This window comes from Wyeomyia smithii, chromosome 3 (assembly GCF_029784165.1).
Source record: "Wyeomyia smithii strain HCP4-BCI-WySm-NY-G18 chromosome 3, ASM2978416v1, whole genome shotgun sequence".
NCBI classification, from domain to species: Eukaryota; Metazoa; Arthropoda; class Insecta; order Diptera; family Culicidae; genus Wyeomyia; species Wyeomyia smithii.
Window position 1 is genome coordinate 189225196 of NC_073696.1, and position 23875 is coordinate 189249070.

General features: G+C 37.1%; 2 protein-coding genes across 4 annotated transcripts; both read left to right on the plus strand.

Moving 5' to 3' along the window:
• The first annotated feature begins 4488 nt into the window (after positions 1 to 4488).
• On the plus strand, positions 4489 to 7594 carry LOC129731145 (transmembrane protease serine 9-like). Its single transcript, XM_055690927.1, has 6 exons — positions 4489 to 4677; positions 4738 to 5941; positions 5997 to 6124; positions 6178 to 6293; positions 6366 to 7116; positions 7176 to 7594. Exons 1-6 carry the CDS (start codon positions 4515 to 4517, stop codon positions 7481 to 7483), a joined length of 2670 nt encoding a protein of 889 aa, XP_055546902.1. The 5' UTR covers positions 4489 to 4514; the 3' UTR covers positions 7484 to 7594.
• A 7173-nt stretch (positions 7595 to 14767) lies between these two features.
• On the plus strand, positions 14768 to 23733 carry LOC129733253 (UTP--glucose-1-phosphate uridylyltransferase). 3 transcript variants are annotated; one of them, XM_055694952.1, is made up of 4 exons: positions 14768 to 15023; positions 15084 to 15184; positions 21836 to 22461; positions 22526 to 23733. In XM_055694952.1, exons 2-4 carry the CDS (start codon positions 15158 to 15160, stop codon positions 23409 to 23411), a joined length of 1539 nt encoding a protein of 512 aa, XP_055550927.1. In that variant the 5' UTR covers positions 14768 to 15023; positions 15084 to 15157; the 3' UTR covers positions 23412 to 23733. The 3 variants fall into 3 exon arrangements, with proteins under 3 accessions (XP_055550927.1, XP_055550926.1, XP_055550925.1); XM_055694951.1 differs by lacking the exons at positions 14768 to 15023; positions 15084 to 15184 and adding an exon at positions 17589 to 17851; XM_055694950.1 differs by lacking the exons at positions 14768 to 15023; positions 15084 to 15184 and adding an exon at positions 21097 to 21299.
• Positions 23734 to 23875: the final 142 nt, after the last annotated feature.

A 23875-nucleotide genomic window follows, 5' to 3' on the forward strand; every position in this document is an offset into this window, starting at 1 on the left:
GAAAATGATGAGAATTAAAAGTTAGAATTATTTTGCCTTTTATTACATCCCTTAGGAGAGTTCAAAAGTTATGCTTATATTGTATGCACGACAATATATAAATTTCATCATTTTCGCAGTATTATATCCAAGGTAAATTAGACATGAGAGCATAAGGAATAAATAAATGGTTCGATTTCTCCTACCTCTAGTAGAAGGCCCTTCTCCAGCGTCCCAACCAGAGGTTGGACACGTGTTATCTCGGGCTGCTTTTACATTGACCTCCGTACTGGTACTTGGTTTCTTCGATGCACTTCCCCCATGCTGGTCCTTCGCGCGTTTCCGAGCATCACGCTTGTATTTGGCGTTCATATATTTAGACATAGCACTGAATACACTTCCGATGGATTTCTCAATAAATGCAGTAAATGCACTCGTAGTCTCTTACCCGAGAATAATAAAACACTTCCAAGAAATGGTGCACTAGTAAAAAGACAATTTCCACGTGTTGTAACGTGCTGGAGCACGAAATCTATGTCTGTGATAGGGAACCTTCACGTTCACGAGGCATGACTGGAGAAACGCGTCTGATAATGCGGTAAAATTTTTAATGTCTTTTTGTGCAAATTATTGTACTCAGACAAAAACCTGTTTTGAATTGGATGAATTTTTAGTGAATAAACGTTAACCGTTTGTTATTCAAAGTTGGTCATGCTGATCGCAGCCTTTGCGCTGCCCCTACAGTGGGGGGTTTACTAAATAAAGTAAAAGTAAAAATTAGACAACTACAACAGAATTTGATTGCATCCTGCACAGAATGTCTGCTTGTGTTGATGCCAGAAAATTATTAACCTTCAATTATTCTATTTGCCTTGAAAAAAGCATTCCCCGGTTCAAAATCGGTTGCTAATTACAACCTTTGAGCTGCCCTAACATTGGGGGAATTAAGATACACGGACAACATGCACTGTGGAAGCTATTTCACATTAGTAAATTCGACGGGTGCGACAGATTTGAATTGCTAGGATGCAACACAGAATGCTTGCTTGCGTTGACAAAAATTATTAACTTTCAATGACTTGTTTATTTGCCTTGAAAAAGGCATTATGATTTCCAAAATTGGATTTCCTGATGGCAATCTTCATGCTGCTCCAACACGGGGGGAATAATGGCTGTCTGGCGACACACGTTGAGAAAAACCGCGCTTCTCCTGAGACGTGGTAACCAACCACAGGGCTAGGGAAGGACGACTGCTGTTGTCGCTGTCTAGAACTATTATGAGCGGCTCCGGCTGAAACAGGCTCTTATATAGGCCAAAGCATGTTTTCAATCGCAAGGTATATGATCCTGTCGACCGTGCTTGGGAAGCAAGCATATAACGACCAATCAGAGGTCGAATTTTTCGTTTTGACAAGGCTTGACTATTTTCAATAGTATTATATCTTATTTCGGGAAGAATCTTAGAAGATTTTCCAATCTATTGCTGCAAGAACGGAGGAAATCCATCGAATACTAACCGATTTATTAGCATTTGAAATTGGACATATTTTTCACTTTTTTCGGTTTTAGATTTTCATTTCACATTCCTATGTAGCCGAACTTCCTGAGAGAAGTATACTACTTCAAAAAATACACAAACCGTTGTGAGGTTTGTTATATTGAGTGTTATATCGTTGCAAAAACAGCGACTCTACAATCTGTGAAAATTTTCATGCGTCTGGCAGCTTCGACCATAATCTAGCGCTGCCATCACTAAAGTGGTTAAAGTCGCAAGTTGGAGAAAGATGCCGTTAGCATTCCAAACGAGTAAGAATTTGAAATCTTACACGCGCTTTTTGGAGTTTTTTGTTCCTGCTAGGATATCTGTTATCTGTGGTAATACTGATGTAACCACATGATGGATCACAATAGTCAATATGTTGTTGGATTGATAAAATGATGGACAATTTTTTGTTGCTTTAGTTATCATTATCACTTCATTGCTTAGCAGTGAAAATTGAATAAAAGTTTCAAGGTCGAATTTTCACGAACATTATAGCACGCTTAGCACAGACTTCATGAGTAGACACCAACTGCCTGCTGCAATATCCTCTATATCAGCGGAAAAAAAATTGACAGAATCTCCCCGTCCCAATAGGTCAACTAATGTTTGCTTACCTGAGCTTAAACTATTTTGATGTCTTGAAGGTGAAGCTTTTTCGGGAAGTTCGTGACCACCTCCTTTATCAGACAGTTCAACAATCTGTTGTTAGAATGTTATTAAAACTGATGTCTTGAAGAAAAACATGCTGGTACATGCAACAGTACTGCACCGAGCCATGTATGAATAGAGCGCTTTTTACTCGTCGTCTATCAGTGCAGAAGAACTCGATATTCATTTGTGAGCAGCCAAGCTAAGTGAAGACTACATCGTCGCTGTCGACGCACAGTGGGGCGTGTTGGGCTAACGCGTAGGTATCGTGTTGCGATCTGGAAGACAATCGAAATGCGTATAAATTATCTTCTTTTTTTTGTTTCGTACAGAAGCAAATTACAGAAGGTGCCGCCGGGGCAGCAAAAATCTGTGTCTGATAGAAGGGTATATAAATTTGGTCCATTGTACAGGTAAAATTCGTAAATATTTTTGAACTCTACACTCTGTTGATTAAGGCAGACAATGTGTGCAGCAGGGGAAGCGAATAATAAGCGAACTGGAAATATGATACAGATTTGTAAAAATATACCGCATACACTATACTCTATACGAAAGGTCCGCATGTGGCCTATGACGACCTAGATACTTGATCTGACCACCCGAGTGATTAGAGACATAGCACGGATTTAGTACTGAGAATCAAAATACGTTTCTGTTTGAGGATTAAATTGGTAAAAGAAAAACAAATAATTTTAAAAATATGATTGAACATAACTGCTCTTTTTTGGCACATGTGTGCCAAAATCGAACCGTGTCAAAAGTAAAACGTGCTCAAATCAAATATAGCCTAGAGCGTCAAAATAAAATATAAAACTATCGTAGTCCTACGTCAACTTTGCGATCGTGTCTTGGATACCACCCTCCTACTATCGTAGTCCTACGTCAACTTTGCGGTCGCGTCTTGGATACCACCCTCCAACTACACTACAGTCGCTTTCTACGCGGGGGATACATGCCGCGTAAAAAAAAACCGCGTATATTCCGGAATCAGCGTAAAAAAACCGCGTAAATTCCGGAACCCGCGTAAAAAACCGCGTAAATTCCGGAATACGCAAAAAAAAGCCGCGTAAAAAACGCGTAAAAAGTGACCTTAGTGTATATAATATTTCTTTCCTCTCTTATGCAAAAAAAAAAAAAAACAAGTATCAACAGCTTCGTAGTCCCGAATAACCGTCGCACGTTTTTCTGTGCTCGGTTGACAGCTATGCGCAGATTTCGTTTTCATGGAGCGAACTACCTATATACTTCCGACAGCTTAGGCTAGCACATTTCATTAACAAACATGGGTAGTATTAGGTACCTACATTTACAAAAATAAAACAGAATCGTCTGTTCGCAACCCACGATTAGTTTAGATCTGATTTGAAAACTCACACTGTGAATATGACTTGAATCTAAAGTACCTACATTTAAAGAAAGCACTGGTTTAAACAGTACAGTGAAGTATTTTTTACACGATAAATACGTACCGTGCAAAAACCGCGCTATTTCGAAAAAACGACGGGAAAAAAACACTGTATTTGGAAAATCGTCGTAAAAAACGTGTAAAATGAAATCGTTTAAAAAAAGACCTCACTGTACTGCTTAATACATATGCCGATATCGTTATCGATGGATAGGGCAATCGAAATGAGGACAACATGCCGAAAAACCATTCGTTTTTTTCCTAACGCAGAATTTGAACTATTCATAGAAATGCTGTTTTGTGACGAGAGTAGAACAGGTAGTTTTAATGTATGCACGTGATGGGTATCACAGGTATAATCACTTTCATTGTCGTTTGTAAACCTGCTTTTTTGTTGTAGGTATGATATGAGACTATTAGGCATACCAACAGGTCGATGACACATGTTTAGCACGTTGTTCCGCCTGACCAAGGCCGTTAAGACTGAAGTCGGATCTCAGTGGATAACTGGTTCGGGGCAGCGTTGCCAGGTATCCATATTTAGCTGGATTATCCAGATTTTTGGACATGTATCCAGGTAAACAGCTTTGATGTCAAATTATCCAGATTTTTCATGGATGATCCAGATTTTATCCAGATTTTATTTTCTCTGTTCCGCAAAAAGGTCATCACTTCAATTTTGGCGCGAAATTTTGCAATTTTGTCACCTTAAATTTTGCGTACACCAAGACTTTTATCCGAAAAATTAACCTTCCACCCCACGAAATGACTGCCAGATTTTTTCCAGATTTTTATTTTGCCTTTTCCAGATTTTTTTAAAAATGACCTGGCAACGCTGGTTCGGGGTGTTATTCTATATGTACTAGACGAGCACGACCAAGACCTGAAGACTGTTAATACATGATTTATAGACGATAGCCATCAGTCTGACTTGAGATGCGATCGAGTGCAGTGCGCGGATTGGAAATTTCCCTGAGATTGTTAGTTATTCTCGGCTTAAAAATTGTGATAACGACCGGTCGCTTGCAACCAGCAGAAAATGTGTTCCCCACCGATGTGAACAAAGCATTACTACCAAATTACAGGCAAAATTTGAATGGTGCGCTTCTTACTACCTCAAATTATCTGTAAGATAAATAAACGTAATTGATGCTTACAGATTGTCACCTTCGTTATCACAAGTATGGCGATTATAATTTGGTTTATCCAATATTCGGAGTTCCAGTGCAAATTGGTGAATTTGCTCACATGGCGGCAATCGGGTGGATTAAATCCAACAATGTAGTTGAATTCAGTTGCGGTGGGTCGTTAATTACACCAAGTCACGTGTTGACCGCTGCACATTGCGGTAGTCGTGATGGACAACCACCCGATGTGGTACGTTTAGGAGTAATCAACGTTAACGTAAGCATCGATGACCCAAGCAATAAATTTGCCCAACAGTATAGAATTGCTTCCTTCAAACGTCATCCCGAGCATAGATTTTCGGCTTTCTATAACGATATTGCCATTATAACACTGGAAAGAACAGCCACAATAAATGACGTAGTAACACCAGCATGTCTTTGGAACCAAGACGCTTTAGAATTTCCAAGATTAGAAGCAGCTGGATTCGGACAAACTTCGTTTGGTGGAAGTCAAACCCCAATCTTACTGAAAGTTAAGCTTTCATCCATCAACAATGTCGAATGTCGAAATTATCACGCTCCAGATAATCGTAAACTACGACAGGGGATAATTGACTCGCAAATGTGTGCGCAGGATAGTAAAATGGACACTTGCTCTGGCGATTCGGGAGGACCTTTACAAATCAAACTTATGTCGAATCACCGGACAACACCCTATTTAGTGGGAATAACATCATTTGGATCCTTCTGTGGAACGCCAATTCCATCTGTTTATACCCGTGTGTCTAAATACATTTCATGGATTGAAACGGAAACCAAAACATCGTTTACATCGGTAGAATGTAATGCTAGGTATGTACATTTGCGAGAAGCAGATGAATCTATGATGTCTACAAGTACAGGCGATCACGTGTTCATCGAACCAGAAAAAAGTTATATGGACATCGAAACATTCCCAAAACACCAGGCTTACCTGGGCTACAGTGCCGGAAAATTGATTCAGTGGAATTGTGGCGGAGTACTAATCAATGAAGATTATGTTCTGACGGTGGCCCATTGTGACAAGTTCATATTCGATCAAACACCGAGTCATGTTAAAATTGGAGATTTGAACATTCACAGCAATAGTCCTCAAGCTCAAATAATCAAAATTGAAACATTCATCAAACATCCCAGCTATAATCCTGGTTTCTTGAATAACGACATTGCATTAGTCAAACTCGCCACCGATGTGAGGTAAACAACTTTCCGGGAATTCCCATTTCAAGGTTAAAATTTAAATCTTTTGCAGGATAGGCCCCAGTGCGCTTCCTGCTTGTTTGGTGAATAACGACTTGACTATGCCGTTTTATGAAATGGGTGGATTGGGACCATACAATCTGAACAATTTTTTGCGCGATGATGAAATTGCGTCACTGAGTAATTTATATGCCTGCATTTTAAAGATATTTCATAATGGTCGTTATTTTTAGATAGCAGTCTCACTTTAACTCGCATGCGAGTAGATGCTATACCATGCCAGCGTACAAATAGTAGTAAAATTATGTGTGCCAAGAATAACAAATTTTTGGTCCTTAACACTTGCAGGGTACGTTTCAAAAACTTTTAATATGTTTTACATTTTTTTAATAGTTTTATTATTTGAATTTAATTTGTTCAGATAGAGCACGGTGGTGGTCTGGAACGAGAAACTTGGCACTATGATCGATATTTCCAGTATGTTTTTGGCCTTACAGTCGCTGGTAAAGATTGTGGTTTTGGCAGTGAAGCTTACTTCATTCGTACTTCCGCTCATAGCCAATGGATAGAATCGATTGTTCTAGGGAAAAATCCGGCCCCCGTTCTGAGTCGATCTGCTCGACAGATTTTTTTCCCGACAGATGATGATAGATTTTACAGCACAGTTGACCACAGAGGTTCTGAAACACCTACGAAGCAAACGTATACCTTGAAGAAATGTGTTACCTATTGGAAACAATACAAACAGCCTGAGGTAGAAGAGTATGAAATGATTCCTTCGAATGGACGAACTGTTCGAAGAGGGGAGTATCCCCATATAGCTTTCGTTGGTGTCCGTCGAAACAATGTAATCAGCTGGAGTTGCACGGCAGTAATAGTTAGCGATCGGTTCGTTCTATCTAGTGCAAGTTGCGTTAATGCAAAGTCTCCGAATGTTGTTCGGCTAGGAACAGTTGAATTGAAAAGTTTAGTTGGAAGTCCTGATGTCCAAGATATTGCGATCGAGCGAATTGTGCAGCATACAAATTTTAATACCGCTACGTTAAGAGCAGACCTAGCACTAATCAAGCTAGTATCAAGTGTAACCTTCAACAGTAAAGTATTACCAGCTTGTTTATGGTCCAACTCAGAAGCTGTGCAGCTAAAACTGTATTCCCTAGGAACTAGTGAAAGTATGTTATTAAAATTCTGATGCATGTTAAGATTCGATTTATACTTTTATTTTTTACAGGTCAGCTTACTGTGCGTCCTCGACTCACTAAGTACAACCAAGATTGTCGTAAATTTTACCAACTGCAAAATTTATTGGATGAGGAACAGTTGTGTGCTGAAAATTACTACGTTAGCAAAAATTCGTGTCAGGATCGCAACGGAGATCCTATTGAAGGAATAATAGCCACTGCAAATATCAAAATATCTATTGTCGTTGGAACCACAGCATATCATTCGGGTTGTCCCGGAAACGGACAGGATACAATAACCATCTACACCCGACTGGCAGCATTTATGGACTGGATTAGAACTGTTGTTGAATCCTAATATGAATTAGATGTTAATTATATAGAAAATTTGTTCTCATCAGTCTAAGCAGTTGTTATGTTTATAATCGCCATACTCCTTTACTGCTGAGGTATGTGCAAGCGTCACATGTTACAAAAAGCAAAATGAGAAAAACGTACCTAGAAAACGATTTTCAATCGTATAACCAAATACTACGCATCAAAGTGCCTGTGTCAAACTGAAGTGTAAAGGGTTGAGGTCCCAAAAGTTTTGATATTTTACACATAAAAATTTACTGTTACCTTAACATGTCCGTCTTGTCCCCCCTCCTTATTTCTAGAATTAACCTCATGATGTGACAACATATTTTATAACCACGTAAAAAAATATAACGTTAGGCAATAAAACCTCGAAAATGTTAAAATGTAACATTTGACGCTTATGCATCCCACGGAAGTTTTGTTTGTAGTCGACTTTAGTGATATTAATTTTTATCATACTCAATAGGGTGGGGAAAAATGATCGATTTTCCAGAACCAAGCTTTTTTGGTTCCTTTTGGAGCCCCAAACAATCCTAAACTTACCGGAAGTCGATTGGTTTTGTCTCCGCTTGGCGCATTGCATTTCAAATTTGTATGGAAATGTATATGGGAAAACCTACTTTTTTGCATTTATCTTTCTAGAGAGCTCAATAATACTCTAATAACGCACTACATTATGTTAAAGTAGTATTTTACATGCCTAACAACTTTGACGAAGACACTGAAGAGCTAGGATGTTCATAAGAAGAGCTATAGCTGTTCAAAGTTGAGTATGTCGATTTAAATTCAGAAAATCTTGTTTTCTGCCAACATTACCAATGTACCGGCGCCAGTAGGATTCCCATCAGAAATAACCTGTTGTAACGAGTTTATACACTCAGCTGGATCAAACAAACAATTCCAGGTCAATATTTTAGGCGTAGGTAGAATCTACAACGTGCTTCAGAGGTTACTTCTGATGGAAATCTGACTATCGCCGGTACGGTGGCAGTGATGGCAGAAAAAATGATTAGCAACATAAATTTTGACATACTCAACTTTGAACAGCTCCAGCATTTTTTTGGGACACCCTAGCTCTTTGAAGTCTTCGGCCAAGTTGTTTGGCATCAAAAAGCCTACCATTTAAAGTCATGAAACCTATGGTTTGAGCCGCTTTGAGGTCTTTAGAATGGAAAATGCAAAAACGTTGGTTTTTCCATACAAACCTTCATATAAATTTGAAATGAAATGCGCCAGGCGTAGACTAAACCAATCGACTCCCGATAAATTTAGGATTGTTTGGGGCTCCAAATAGAACAAAAAAAACTTGGTTCTGGCTTTCTGCTATCAAGTTTCGTTTTTCCCATATAACGATTCCCCACCCTAATACTCAACTACTCTTAAGCCTGTAGTACACTCTTTGTCTAATGGTCAAATATTTGACCTTCTGACATAATGGTCAAATTTATTTGACATCATGGTTGTTGTTTGCCCGTGTTTGTCCCATGTTAAAATTGGAGAGTGACAAATAATTATCTTTGACCAAATTTTTATCTGCCAAAAAGTGACAAATATTTGACGCTCGGTCAAAGAGTGTACTACAGGCTTTAATCTTATCAACTTCATTAGGAAAAGTTACGAAACGTTAAACAGAGGATATTTTTTACTATATTGTTTGATTAACAACGCGATCTTTTTGTGTATGAATATTAAAACAGAAATATAAGTTTTTTGCAATTCAATGAACAACAAATAATGGCTACAAATATCATAAACGCCAATAAACAAAGGTTAACGCGCGATTGCAGTAAAAAAGTTTTTTTTTGTTCTAGCAACGAAAACATTATGTATCGGTATGCTGGTAGAGATGGTCGGGTTTGGCTTTTTTCGAACCCGTACCCGACCCGTACCCGAATTTTTTTTTCGGTTGAAACCCGAACCCGAGACTTTTTTTCTCGATTGAACCCGAACCCGAAAATTTTATTTTTGTGAAATCTAAACCCGAAACTGTGAAACCCGAACCCGAGATTTTTTTTGAGGGTCGATTTTTTGTACCAATTTGAGGCTGCCCTGAAGCTCTGAGCCTCAAATGGTATTGAAATGTTAGTGATTTTTACAGTTGCATGAAGTTGGACATTATTATCTTATAAAAATGCTTATTTGATATAGTCGAGTTTCGGGTTTTCAGACCTAACGGGTTTAGGGCATTTTCAAACCCGAACCCGACGAGTACAGGTCGGGTTCAGGTTTCGGGTTTGAAAGCCCGAAACCCGACCTTCTTTATATGCTGGGCCAAATACAATCAAATATTTGTTCGCAGCTGAATCACAAGCGTCGAAGATGTGTTCCGTGGAAGTTTTCTTCGGTAGCATGAAACATCTAAATAAGTGATGCTAAGTTCAAATGAGATTATAGCATGTAGTGGCCTAACCTCACTTTTTGTGATATTTCCGGAAGGTTTGTATACAAGGTGTAAGAATTGGGAGCGATAAGCCGGTTGTTTGTTTTCACGACGATTGCGGCCGAATTGGGTCCTAAAGCTATACCAGTTTTTATATACAACTTTCCACGAGCGGTAATGGCGGACAGTGCACGCAGCCCATTCTGACGTTTTCTGTAGGTCAAGGAATTTTCAATCGCAGTAACGGAGTAGAAAATATAACAACGTCGTAACGTAGCATAGCAACTTCAACAAACAATGGGCGTTTTGTTATTCAAATTTCGTCGTGTGCATGCACGGATCAAAATAAACAAAACTGTTTATTAAAGTTGCTATGCTACGATGCAACATTTCTGTGTTTTTCACTTCAAATATGTCCATAATGGTTCGACGCCCCTCCCACTTATGGAAGCACATGTTTCTGCACAAATTTCTGCACATCTCGCGATCTAATCAACTAAATGGAACCATATTTAGCAGGTGAATGTTTTTAGTGGTAACAAATATGTTCCATAATCGACCTCAGGCATTATTTTGGATTGTAAGATAGCAACTTCCGGTTTCTGGAGAACAGCCAAAAATGGACGATATCCACCCAATATAATAATATCCGGATAAAGAAAGATACACAGGAGCTGAATTCGACCACAGATACCATTTTGAATTCTGAGATGGCGACTTCCGGTTTCGGAAAAACAGCGGCAAACGACCAAATACCACCCAATATGGGTATTTTCGGAATCGTAATGATGCACTGGAGACACAAATCGACATCAGACACCATTATGAATTGTAGGATCGCAACTTGTGGTTTCTGGAAAAAAGCCAAAAATGGCCGATTTCCGTCTAACATGAGTATCTCCGAATCTAGAATGATACACAGCAGCTGAAATCGACCAAAGACCCCATTTTGGATTCTAGGTTGGCGACTTCCGGTTCCTGGGGAACAGCGGAAAATGATCGAATTACGCCCAATATGGGTGTTTCTTCAACCAGAATGACGTTCAGAGGCCAGAAATTATCTTAAATACCATTTTGAAATCCAAGATGGCGACTTCCGGTTTGTGAGAAACAGCCTAAAATAACCAAATACCATCCAATATGAGTATCTCTGGAACCAGAATGATGCAATGAGCTAACAATTGACCTCAGGCACCATTTTGAATCTCTAAATGGCAACTTATAGGAAGCAGTCGAAAATGACCAAATAATACTCAACATGGATATTTCCGTAATCGAGATGATGCATAGAAACCAAACATTGACCCTTGACACCATTTTGAATTTAAAGAAGATTACTGTTAGTTTCTGGAAAACAACCAAAATAACTAAATACCTCCCAATTTGAGTATTTCCGGTGTCAGATTGATGCCAGAAAATTTGCTGAAAATGACCGAATACCACCCAATATGAATATATTCAGAATTAGGGCGATGTACAGAAGCCAAAAGTCGAGGATGTTGTCATTTCGATAAAACCAATCATTTCAAACGATTTGTCTTTTGACTTTGATCATATCCTACGGCCGATTTGCAGACTTTAAATTTGCAGACTTTAAATAGTAATAATAATCAAATAGTACAAAACCACATTTAAATTATGTGAAGACCACATATATCAATCAAAACAGGTATAGTTTTAAATAGCCTTTGAATTTCTTTTCTTTCCATAGCTTTTGAGCCACATATTAAATTGTTATGAAGTTTGATATTTGTAAGTTTGACACTAGTTATGTTCAAATAAGTCATGTAATCTTTGAAATAATAGACTTTCTTTGTTTTATTAACAATTTAATACATAACGGTGGCTTAAGTTCAATTATAATTAAATGAAATGGGAATGTATAGGGCAGCCAAACTTTTAAACCACGTGTTCAATCATAATTCATCAGTTAACCCTTTGTCTCCGGCAAGGTGTTTTGGCCAATTAAACTACTGGGTAAGGGTAACTCTTCCTAAGACCAATGTCGAATCACCCTCTACTCTTGTGTTCCCGCATCTCAGCACACCGCGATGAAACTGCACACACTGTCCTGTGGAAAGTTTATTTCTGTCAACTGAGAGAGTGGTCTCTTTACGCACACTATGTATAATGACTTATTATATCTACAGCGGCGCAAGCGATGAGACACGTCAGTTGGTGGCCAACTCCCATGGAAGGCGTATCACGGAAGAGCTCCGTTGTGCTAATTTTACTTTACGAACTAATTTCATTTTTTGTCATATTGTCTTACATTTTAAGTTTAGTAAAGCGGGCAATGTTTGTAGTTTCGCGGGAATGCGAAGATGAACGGGAATAGAAGGTGTGACTAGAATTAGAAAAATTTTTCCCTCGTCCAGACGGTTAACCCTTAACTAGCCCGCTCATCTGATAATAATATTGACCAAATCGGTTGTGTGGTTTCTGAGATAATGGAGTTTCGTGATTTTCACATTTCGATACATTACAGACGAAGTTACAGTTCGATTACAGTAAAATTCAATAGGGTGTTATGAGGCAGCTAGACTTTTTATTTGACACTAATTTTGTGGAAATCGAGTCAGCCATCTCTGAGAAAAGTGAGTGAGTTCAAGTAGTCTTCGGAATATGTTCCTTTTCATAGCTGGATTTCACATTTTTAAACATAACAGGCAAAGTAATAGTCTAATTGCAAAACAAATCAATTGGGTATTATGAGGCAACTAGACCTTCCATTTGACACTGATTTTATGAAAATCGGTTCAGCCTTCTCTGAGAAACATGATTGAGATTAAGTAGTCTTCAAAACACGTTTCTTGTCATAACTTTTGAACCACGAGTTCAATCTTTATGAAATTCAAAAGTTAAGGGTAATTTAGGTAGCCCGTTCATTTGAAATCAATTTTGTTAAAATCGGTTGTGTAGTTTTTGAGATAATGATGTTTCATGATTTTTACATTTTGATACATAACCTCTAAACTCAAAATCCGATTACAATGAAATTTATTAGGGTCTTATGGGACAATGAGACCTTTCATTTGCAATTAATTTCATGAAAATCGGTCTAGCCATCTCTGAGAAAAGTGAGTGAGAATAAAAATCTGCACATACACACACACACATACATACAAAAAATGCTCAGCTTGTCGAGCTGAGTCGAGTGATATATGCCATTCGGCCCTTTGGAGCACTTTTATACTTTCGGTTTTGCAAGTGATTGCTATACCTTTCTAGGAGAAAGGCAAAAAGTGCATCGTGTTCCTTCGTTTTTTTAATTAAGATTTAAAAAACTGCTCGAAAGGTCTTAAATGACATTTCGCCCATGTACGGTATATGGGAGAGTTGCCATTTAAGGCATTTCGAGCAGTTTTTTTATTCTTCATTTGAAAATCTAGGAAAACGAAACGTGTTGCTGCAGAGCGCTCTGCCTCAGATCAGCGCTAAGAACCGGGTGTTCGAAATTCTCCCCGAATTTGCTCCTCCGTAAAACTTTAGGACCCAATTCATTAGAAAGCGCATGAGAAACTAGTAATAATGAAATTCGTTTTTGCTGCTGGACTACCCAAAACTACAACCCACTGTCAAATCTCATATAAAAAAATTGAAGTAGGTTTTTCGACTTTTCGCACTTGGCGGATAAAACACCGTACTTACATGTATCTCGTTTCCACTTGAAGAATGCTGCATAAAATTTGTACACGGCTTTTTGAAAATCTCTTTAGAGATTTTGTTCAGGGCTCGACAAGAACCAAGATGAAAAAAATTCTGAATGGGAGAGAGTATGCAAAAAAACGCTAGTCCCTCCCAGCTGGTCTCGAAGTACGATCACATACATAAGACATACGTAACACTGGCGTTCTTTCTGGTACCCGTTGCTCCATAGTACTCCGTACCTCGTCCTGTCCAACTGCTCGACGAATGATGAACATAATGAATTTTCTTTTTCTCGGCTTTATTGAACCCAAAAGAAAATCCCATAAGGAACTGTCAAAAAGTTTTTTTTTTACAAAATCAATGCAGCATTTTTCGACTGGAAACGAGACACCCCCATGTAACGCAATTTTACATGTTTGCCACATGCAATATAACGCTCCGTTGCATATACCCCCCCCCACCCTCTAGAGCGTTTTGTATCATTTGAATGATCCCTTACAGAATTTTCTTTGAGGCTCGATAAAGCCGAGAAGAAAGAAATTTGAGCCTCAAAAATGATGATGATTTGTAGACAGCATTTTAACATATCAAAATTCAATTAGCAGTGAGTTACTTACCACAAGTTTACATAGTGGGAAACTTTAAAAATTTAGATTTTTTCACTAAACGATAGATTTAAACTAAGAAAAGCAATTCCAACACGCTATGTACCTACCAAATCCTGTAAAAACATAACCTCAAATAAGAAGCGAAACCGGATCTCATTTATTTGCAATTTCATATGTATTTTATTGACAGTAAGCAGTCTACTAAATGCTGCTGAAAGTTTCTAACCAGCGGCGAATTCCAAACACACATTTCTTCGAAGATGAAATTTTTTTTTCATATACTTTCACTGAAGAAATTTCTTCTCTTCAAGAATCGTGTTCTTGGAATTCGGCCGCAGCTGTGTTCTTTTTGACGTCAAGAACATCCATTTTACGCAAATATTGCATGAAAACAGTCTACTGTGTATATAAGCCTTGGCTAAAAATTGAATCTATCATTTTCCTAGTTCTGAAGTTCAAATCCAGAAGTCGCACGGTCGTTTTTAGTTTTGCGTTAAATCGCCAATCCGACTGATCGAAAAGTTATTCTAAAATGATACCATACCCATTATTGCATATACTTTGAGCGGGAGCGATAAGCAGATGGGCATCGCGCCGCATTCAATTATATAAATACACAAGTACATGATAATACAGAATTATATATACAACACACTATGTGCAAAACAAAAGTAGCGTTTGATATTTACGTTGTCTTTTCGCTCTGTAAACCTTAACCCCGTTTCATCTCAACAAAAGGACAGTGAGGTATAGAGTCATAAACAAAATCAAATAATTTTGGCAGTCTTTTATCTGCCAACGTGAAGTGATTGAATCGAATTCATTTTGCTTCCTTGTGATGTGCTGTTACTCTCGTTGGGTTGAATTGCTCGGTGTTTAGGTCTTGTTTACTTGTTCAGGTGATATTGCAGAAAAGTGAATTCTATTTGATTTATTGAAATATGTTTCTAAATTTACAGGAAGTGCTGTTCTAATATTGATAGTGCGATATCAAGGTGTTTTTGCGTACAATTTTTTCACGAGCAGAAGAAAAATGTTGGATGTTCCTAGTGATAAAAAGGTATGTGTTAAATTATTAAATCAAGTGTTAAAAAGCTTGTTTCTGAATGTTTTGAGCATGTTAAACAACAATTACGAGACATTGAAACTCTTAATTTTTGCTAGTAAACATAAAAAAGTATGAAAAGAAAGGCCGCCACTATCACCCTTGATGCTCGACCTTCAATGTCCTTGGAATACAAACAATATAAAGCCGGCTCTTTCCAATGCGATAAACGTTATCAGTAATTGTCTACCCTTTGGCTAAGCACAAGCTTAAGAATTGTCATTCTGTGTAATTTTGTAATATTTCAATACATACAATGACTTTGCGAAATGCTATGTGCATGTTATATAACTACCAACTATCTTTGTGACCTGTAATGAAATTTGAACACATTTGACTGTTTGTAGTGGGTGGGTATGAATAGTTCAACCGTTGCCGGTATGGGAATCTGCTGGCAATCTGCGAAAATTGCTAGATGTGCAGACATTCGTGCGTGCTCGATTCTGCTGTCCGTTTATTTACACAGAGCGGTGCATTTTTTACTATGTTCCTTTAAAATATTGAGAAAATCGTTTCAATTTCTAAGGTTTTAGAGATCATCCATTATTGTGAGATATAAATAAAAACTTTAAAAGGATTTCATTCCTCCTTCCTAAAGCTATGTAACCCGAATACCCAAAAATTTAACTTCCGTTTTAGGTCAACGATAAGCGCAATTCTTATAAACTATGCTTGAAATTAATGATCGATGTACCTATTTGCTAAAGATCTGTCTGTAATAATTATACAGTTTTAAATGTTCGTACAATTGTTAAATTGACTTCATTTTGGAGCTTTCCTTTGATGTCATACGGTATCTATCACTTGCTGGCTACGGGTGGGGGAAAGTCAGTTAGGATTATATTATGCCCGAGAAGATTAACTTTAGAATGAATCCTAGTTTTTTATTTGTTTCCTATACAATTTTGAACAATGACGGATTAGAAATTTTCGTGTACAATGAATCATTGAAATTCTTCTAAACCTTGCTGTGCTTAACAGGTTAGTATAATGAAGCAACAAGAGCTAACAATGATTAGATATTAAACGTAGTGCAAGCGTAGACGCCTATATAAGAGTAGGCAGGACTAGGTACGTAACCAAGGCAGTGTAGAAGATGACCAGATAAATGACGACTCTAATTCATCAGTGCAAATTTGGTTGAAATTTTTTAAATCAATTCGACCGATTTTTGCTGAGTTGGCTAATTACCCAATAAACGACATATACTATTAGCAAATTTATTTATGGATTTTTTCATTTGAAAACAGCCATAAAATTGAATTTGAGATCCTAGATTAAAAAAAATTTTGAAAATTTGAAACAATTCAAGATGTTCTAAGATTTTGTTCATTCTACTAAACCTCGCATTTTTGTAGAATATATTGGTTTGATATTTTTATTTGTTGTAAAGATATTTCTAGTTTTATGCTGAAAATAACCAGAGTGCAAAAACCCCAACGCCAAAAGAAAGGCCTTGTTATATGGAATAAACTTGCTGAAGACACTGGGTACATAAAATCAATATTTACAGTCAAATCTAAAACGATCACGATTTTTCGAGTTTAGACCACTGTGCATGCCCTAGAAATCATCCCTTGATGACTTTTCTCTATTGCTTGTTATTGTTCGGATATATCGATTTGATAAAAAAAATTACAGCCTTTCTCAAATGTTAGCATAGGTAAATTTCCAAAAAAATGCAAAGTTGCTTATAAGCAACTATAGAGTAGTAAGGCCTACACTGACTTTCCAAGCATAACATAGCATAGGTTTGCATAGAATATGGGACAGTTATGCTTGGAGCGGCAGTACACACCCACAAAGTTTCATTGAATTCTGAGAGGATGCTGCCAACATCTGGTCGAATGACTGTCGTAACATCCAGATTTGCTTTGAGCAAAGAAATCAGTATCAGCTCACACGTAGAAATTAAGAAAAGAAGAAAATTATTTTAATCATAGTTGTTTTATTATTTGGCATTAAACAAGCTTTGATATATTTTTTAAAACTCAATGAAGTTCTATTTGCAACGATTTCCAAAACTGATTCCTAAAAACCCTAAACAGAACAGTAAAGAGAAAGTAACTTTTGAAATCAAAATAAGTTTGCGTGATAAGCGTCAGATGAATTCACGACACGTGTGTGCTTATCAGTATTTTTTGTTTTATATTTTAAACATAATTTTGTATGCATTGGAGTATTCGCTAGAACGTTGTTTTCCCTCCGCTAGGCACAGTCGGCTGATACCAATACATATTCAAATAATACAGAAATAATGACAATAGCAGAGAGGAATAACAAATCGTGTTACTAGTATCAACAAGAAAAGTATTCTCTTCTGGATTAACTACCCGGCAGTCATAGATTTTGTTAGCTTCATTCTGATTTTTACCATTGACGGAAGCGCACACTCACGGTGAATACTCAGTTTCAACTATCGCATGTTACAAATGGTTATCGCGGTTTAATTACAACGTGCAGCACGCTTAAGTTAATTCATAGGTAAAGTCTCGATGTTTGCCACTTATCTATTTGTACATCATCGGTTGATATACGTGTTAATAAACACTCGAAGTCTTGTATCTGTACCATACAACGAGATAAATCAAGATGACCGGTGCAATTGATATCCTGCTGAAAGTAAGTTTTTGATCTACCCTAGCCTAGACAGTTTATGACATTCTGTTTACGTTGTGTGTGTACTAAGTAAATGATCTATAGGAGCCAAACAATAGTGATGCGTGACATTATTTCCTGAGGTTGAACGAAAGTCAAATCATACATGAACATTTTCAAGTGATAGTCGCTAGCGTTGTCGGCGATGGTTATTTCACTATCTAAAGTAGACTGTGTACTGTACGTGCAATATTTATTTTAATCTTGTAATGTATTTTTAATCTATGGTGTTTAACATTAGCAAAACTTGGAATATGTTAATCCATTAACCAGCTTCATCAGAAGACAATTTTGTCGTTGAACACATAACGTACAGATTATTTATCAGATTTGTAGGTGATGTGTAAGTTACAGTGCGAACTAAGTATTGGCGCGTGATGAGTTCAAAATTTCCTCTATAAAGAAAACGTTCATAAGATTGATATCGTGTTTTGAACAATGTTAAACATATTTTGAAATAAAGAAATGTGCTCAATAACAACAATTCGGATATTGTGAAATCGTGATACTTTCATCAAAATTCCTTTTCTTTTTCGTCCATAAATTTTCACAAATGTCAGTAAAATTTGTTACCTTCATTGTGTTAAAATACAAAATAGGTAATAAACTTTTTTTTTGAAGAAAAAAAATCTGTGTATTTTCGAAAAAAGTTGCAGTTTTCTAACTGTTATTTTGCTGATGGAATAGCAAACGTAACGTTTTTTAAAACATACGTATATTTTATTCTTAATTCCATTTCTGAATAACGACATCTTTATCAAAACTTGAACTACTGTGCCAAATCGAAAATGACAAATTGAAAAAACCGCAATGACAGTCTGTTATTAGCGGGTGAAACATTCCCGTTTTTTTATGCAAAATCATTATTAATTGTTAATTATCAATCGTTGATAACAACGTAATCGTATTTCTGTTGCGAATCTTCTGTTTCTTCAAGAATTTCTCTACTTCCGCTTTTCCTTTTATGTTCGAAACAAAATATTTTTTTTGCTCTTCTTACGCTTTCAATCAAGTCGTTGGGAAATAAGACCATTGAAACAGTCCCTCAGAAGATCCTTTATATAATCCAGTGGAGACTCAGTTTACAACTGATTAAATGTAACACTGTTTCTCACACGTCGCAGCTCCAATCTTTGCATTTGATTCACACGATACACACAACCCAATAATATCTTCGTCTTGTGTTGAAAAGCCACCACTTCTAGTTAGCCGCAAATAATATTTGGCTGACAATGTATTATAAAATACAAGTTTTAAACAAAATCTACCCTATTGATAAAATATCTTCTCGTTCCTCCTGCAATTCTGCAGATCGCTGATCTAGCTTCCATGCGTAATCTCCTGCCAAACCATCTGCTTTCGACAAATTTTGACAGTTTTTGCTGCAAAAACATACACAATACTTCTCTAAATTTTACTTGTTCTCCGAAATAAGAGTTAGTATGTGATTTCAAATGTCTCTAACGTCTATCAGGGCATGATTGATCTAGAAACAGCTGTTTCTATTTGAATTTTTTACAGGTGTCCTTCAGAATATTGAAATGTGGAAAGTAGGTGCAATATAAGACTATTCATCTGGTTGAGGTAAAAAATATCAGCTTCTGGTCGTTATCGTTCGTCGACGAATGAAGGTTGTTTTCAAATGAGTGGACACGAGATTTCCTTCATTTTAACTTGTGTATTTGCATCACTGTTGACAAATCCCCCAAAGTTTTTGCGAACTACATGACATTTTATGTTCTTCATAAAAAAACTAGTTAATTTGCTGAAAAGCACAGTTAACAGTTCTATGAAATGTGGTGTTTTACAGCTAAGCACGTGCAATCGATTGACTATCAGCGTAGCTAAGTGCACAATAATGAGTGTGAACTAAAAAATAAACCGTTTAGCACTGTTAACCGCTATGAAGGCCTTTTATAGCAGAATAGCTTTGAATTATGTTGAATTCTGATATGATAGTAATCTAGACCACATATCTATGATAGTTGAACGTTCCCGACGATACTCGGGATCGAAGTTTTCAAAATTAAAAATCATTTCTATTATTTCATTTCCGTATATGCACAACTCCCACAACTCATCATCACTTCAAGTACAACATCAATATTCTAAAAACGCACGGAGCAGAAATACCCACACTAGATTGTACTTTGCGATATTGGGCTGTTTTACAGAAAAAGTGGAAGTTGTCATTTCGGATTTCAAAATGACATCTGGAGTTCCACTTTCAGAAGTATTGGAATGATTGGCCTAATACCATTTTAGATTCCTTTTTGAAACCGGAAACCGCTATCTTGGAATTCGAAATCGCTCTTGTGAATGATTTTTGGTCTCTAGGCATATTCCTGTTTCTGAAAATACCAATAATTGATGGTATTCCAACACCTTGGGTTGTTAGTCAGAAACCGAAATGCCATTACGAAACTAAAAATAGTGAAAATCATCCCGATTTCGTAGATAACCAAATATGGGTTGGCCATTTATTGCTGTTTCGTGGGGTCATCCCAGTTCCCAAAATACTTTCATTAGGTGGAATTCGGTGCATTGTACAATATAGTACAATCCTTTTTTACGTCACTTTTGGTAAAGGTTTCTGATTTGATACTAAAAATTGTGCTGTAATTCACAAAACTACGTAAACTTTTAATACTTAATTCGCATCTTAATCGAAATTTGAACCGATGGAATGTGGGCTTTCTTCCAACTAAATGTTATTTTATGCTCAAAGACTTTCGAACACATGCCTTTCCTGAACATTAACGAGTTAGAGGCGAATTAAGCGTTAAAAGTTATGAGTTTGCATGTTTTACGTAGTTTTGTGAACAATATCTTAATTTTTATTCTTTTTTTCATTGTAAACATACGTAGTATTCAACCGAACTTGAAAGGCTTATGTGATTGCTCAAAGAGCGAGAGAAAAGAGACCTTTCCAATGTATAGACACGTGCTTCTTTTGGCATAAGGCCGTTCGTACGCTTGATTCGTACATCATTGGTAGGGCGATCGTGTTTTAAATGAATGGATTGTTCGCCTTATTATTGTCTACCATCAAAGTCTTTCACTACACCTACACTAGTATATATGTGATGCTAGAACATGCCAGAAAGATAATTTGTTTAACCGATTCACTTAATCGTTAAAACAATATTTCGCATTACATCTCTGGTTCATTTAGCTTTTTGCTGTCGAACAGTTGGTCGTGTTTCACTGCTAGTTTTTCATATGAGCAATATTGCGTGATAGAGTATGCGTTTTTGTGATTTGAAGTTACTTAAAAGAGGCTTCTAGTAAAACGATGATGCTTGGATTCCAGAATTCGTGTGTAGTATTAAACTCAAAACCAGTTATCGATTACATCGAAAACGATGAAACCCAGTTTAAATTGATAACACAAAAGCTTGAAGATGATTATGTTAGTATTTTTTTTGCCTTTTGTAATCATCACGATTACGTATTGAATGAACTATAGGTGAATTGTTTTATTTATTGTGCATATTGTTTGTCACCTCGTACCCTTCCGTGTGATTACTATCAATAAACAGTTAACTGCAATAACCGATTAACTTGAAGGTCACTTGATCGCAAAGAAAAGTGGTTACATTGATAAGAGTGACACGTGACTGAAAAAACGATCTATGAAAACTGTAGTCTTTGAGTTGAGCATTGTCAAGTAATTCACAGTACGGCTAGCTGTTGCGTTATGAATAAAAATATAAACATACCCAACCCCTTCGATAACTACGGTAATTACTCGGAGATACAGCAAGACTTTCAACAAATGGGAAAAATCTAACGAATAATTTATATGTGATGTAATTTGTGTCAAGCAGCGGCGTAAAATCCAGAAAATTCATTCGCCTCTATGCTTATGTTGTGTTCCGGTTAAACTATTCAACTAAAAAAGCTTACTATACGACTAATATGATTTTTTTAAAATTTTTCTAACAGGTACGTGGCCACCAGCGTGTGCCATCGGATACCAAAGAATTTCACGAGGCTACAAAACGTGACGCCCTGATACGTTTGCGCAAAGATTTGGATAATCTTCTCATAACGGCCGATGATGCCAAAAAGCAAAACCTTCAGAAGGAGATGTGTGGCTTTGAAGCGTTGTATCATCGTTTTCTGCAGGAGGATGGGCCATCGGTAGAATGGGACCGTATTCAAAAACTACCCGGAGAAGCGGTTAAGGATTATTCCAGTTTAAAAACACCACAGGAGTCCGAAATTCGTGGAATGTTGGACAAGCTGGTCGTCGTAAAGTTGAATGGTGGTCTTGGTACGTCAATGGGTTGTCACGGACCGAAAAGTGTTATTCCTGTGCGCAATGATCTAACATTCTTGGATTTAACTGTGCAACAAATCGAACACTTGAACAAAACTTACAATGCCAATGTTCCCCTGGTTTTAATGAATTCGTTCAACACTGATGAGGATACTGAAAAGGTTATTCGCAAGTACAAAGGCTTTCAGGTTCAAATCTATACTTTCAACCAAAGCTGTTATCCTCGCATAAGTCGTAATTCATTGCTGCCAGTAGCGAGAGATTTCAACATTGATAGTGATATGGAAGCGTAAGTAGCCATTAAAGGGTTTTATCGACGATTTCGCTAATAAAGCACATTTTCTTCTTTTAAGGTGGTATCCTCCGGGTCACGGTGATTTTTACCAAGCTTTTCAAAATTCTGGATTACTCAGAAAGTTTATTGAGGAAGGACGGGAGTATTGTTTCTTGTCTAACATCGATAACCTTGGAGCCACAGTGGATATTAATATTTTAAATCGATTGCTTGGTGACGATCGACAGGGTGATAAACACATTGAATTCGTTATGGAAGTAACGGATAAAACGCGCGCTGACGTCAAAGGTGGTACACTGATCCAGTATGAAAACAAGTTACGGCTGCTGGAAATCGCTCAGGTTCCCAAGGAACACGTTGATGACTTCAAGTCTGTTAAGACATTTAAGTTTTTCAACACCAATAACATTTGGGCTCGATTAGAATCTATTGAACGTGTTCTTGATGCTCGGACCATGAATATGGAAATAATTGTTAATAACAAAACCTTGGATAACGGCATGCGTGTTATTCAGCTCGAAACTGCTGTAGGAGCAGCGATGAAATGTTTTGATGGTGGAATCGGCATCAATGTACCACGTTCACGTTTCTTACCAGTCAAAAAGACTTCCGATCTACTGTTGGTGATGTCGAATTTATATAGTCTCAAGTATGGATCGTTGGTGATGTCTCCACAGCGCATGTTTCCCACAACACCACTGGTAAAATTAGGAGATAATCATTTCAGCAAGGTTAAAGAGTTTCTTGGTCGGTTTGCCAATATCCCGGATTTGATAGAATTAGATCACTTAACTGTATCAGGAGACGTTACGTTTGGTCGTGGTGTCTCTTTGCGAGGCACTGTCATCATTATAGCTAATCATGGCGATAGAATCGATATACCAGCTGGAGCGATACTTGAGAACAAAATTGTATCCGGTAATATGCGTATTCTGGATCACTAAACGAGCAGAAGTAGAGCAATGCTTGAAATACAAATATCTACTCAGGATTTTCTGTAGACACAAAGTAAGTCATATTCATTCTAGACATTGTAGTGCAATGTGCTGCTGATATAGTATAGGTGAGGGTGGGAAAACTTACCAACTCGCATGCTATTCTGGTTTATTTTTTCTGTCACCACCAAAATTCATCGATTTTAAATGAAATGTTTTTTTTTTTAATTGCTCAAAGCAACTTAGGTTTTGAAAAGTGTACCGTACAATTGAAAATAATTAAAAACAGTTGTTCATGTTTATCGTTAAATAAATTATGTCGCATAGTAAATCAACTATAGTTTAAATCTCAAAACTTATCTATTTTATTTTCTGACAAAAAATATTTTTCATTTTAATGCAGATGACATTTTTTTCCCATGAAAATGTATAAAGACAGAGTTTTCATTATCCGCAAAGAACTAAATGTAACA

Excerpts from the sequence above, each read along its gene's own strand:
- LOC129733253 (XM_055694950.1), top strand. The coding sequence starts at position 21,183 with ATGATGCTTGGATTCCAGAATTCGTGTGTAGTATTAAACTCAAAACCA. Across the intron at positions 21,300-21,835 it reads AAAAGCTTGAAGATGATTAT|GTACGTGGCCACCAGCGTGT; the intron begins GTTAGTATTTTT and ends TTTTTCTAACAG. Across the intron at positions 22,462-22,525 it reads ATTGATAGTGATATGGAAGC|GTGGTATCCTCCGGGTCACG; the intron begins GTAAGTAGCCAT and ends TCTTCTTTTAAG.
- LOC129731145 (XM_055690927.1), top strand. The coding sequence starts at position 4,515 with ATGCGATCGAGTGCAGTGCGCGGATTGGAAATTTCCCTGAGATTGTTA. Across the intron at positions 6,125-6,177 it reads TGATGAAATTGCGTCACTGA|ATAGCAGTCTCACTTTAACT; the intron begins GTAATTTATATG and ends CGTTATTTTTAG. Across the intron at positions 6,294-6,365 it reads TGGTCCTTAACACTTGCAGG|ATAGAGCACGGTGGTGGTCT; the intron begins GTACGTTTCAAA and ends TAATTTGTTCAG.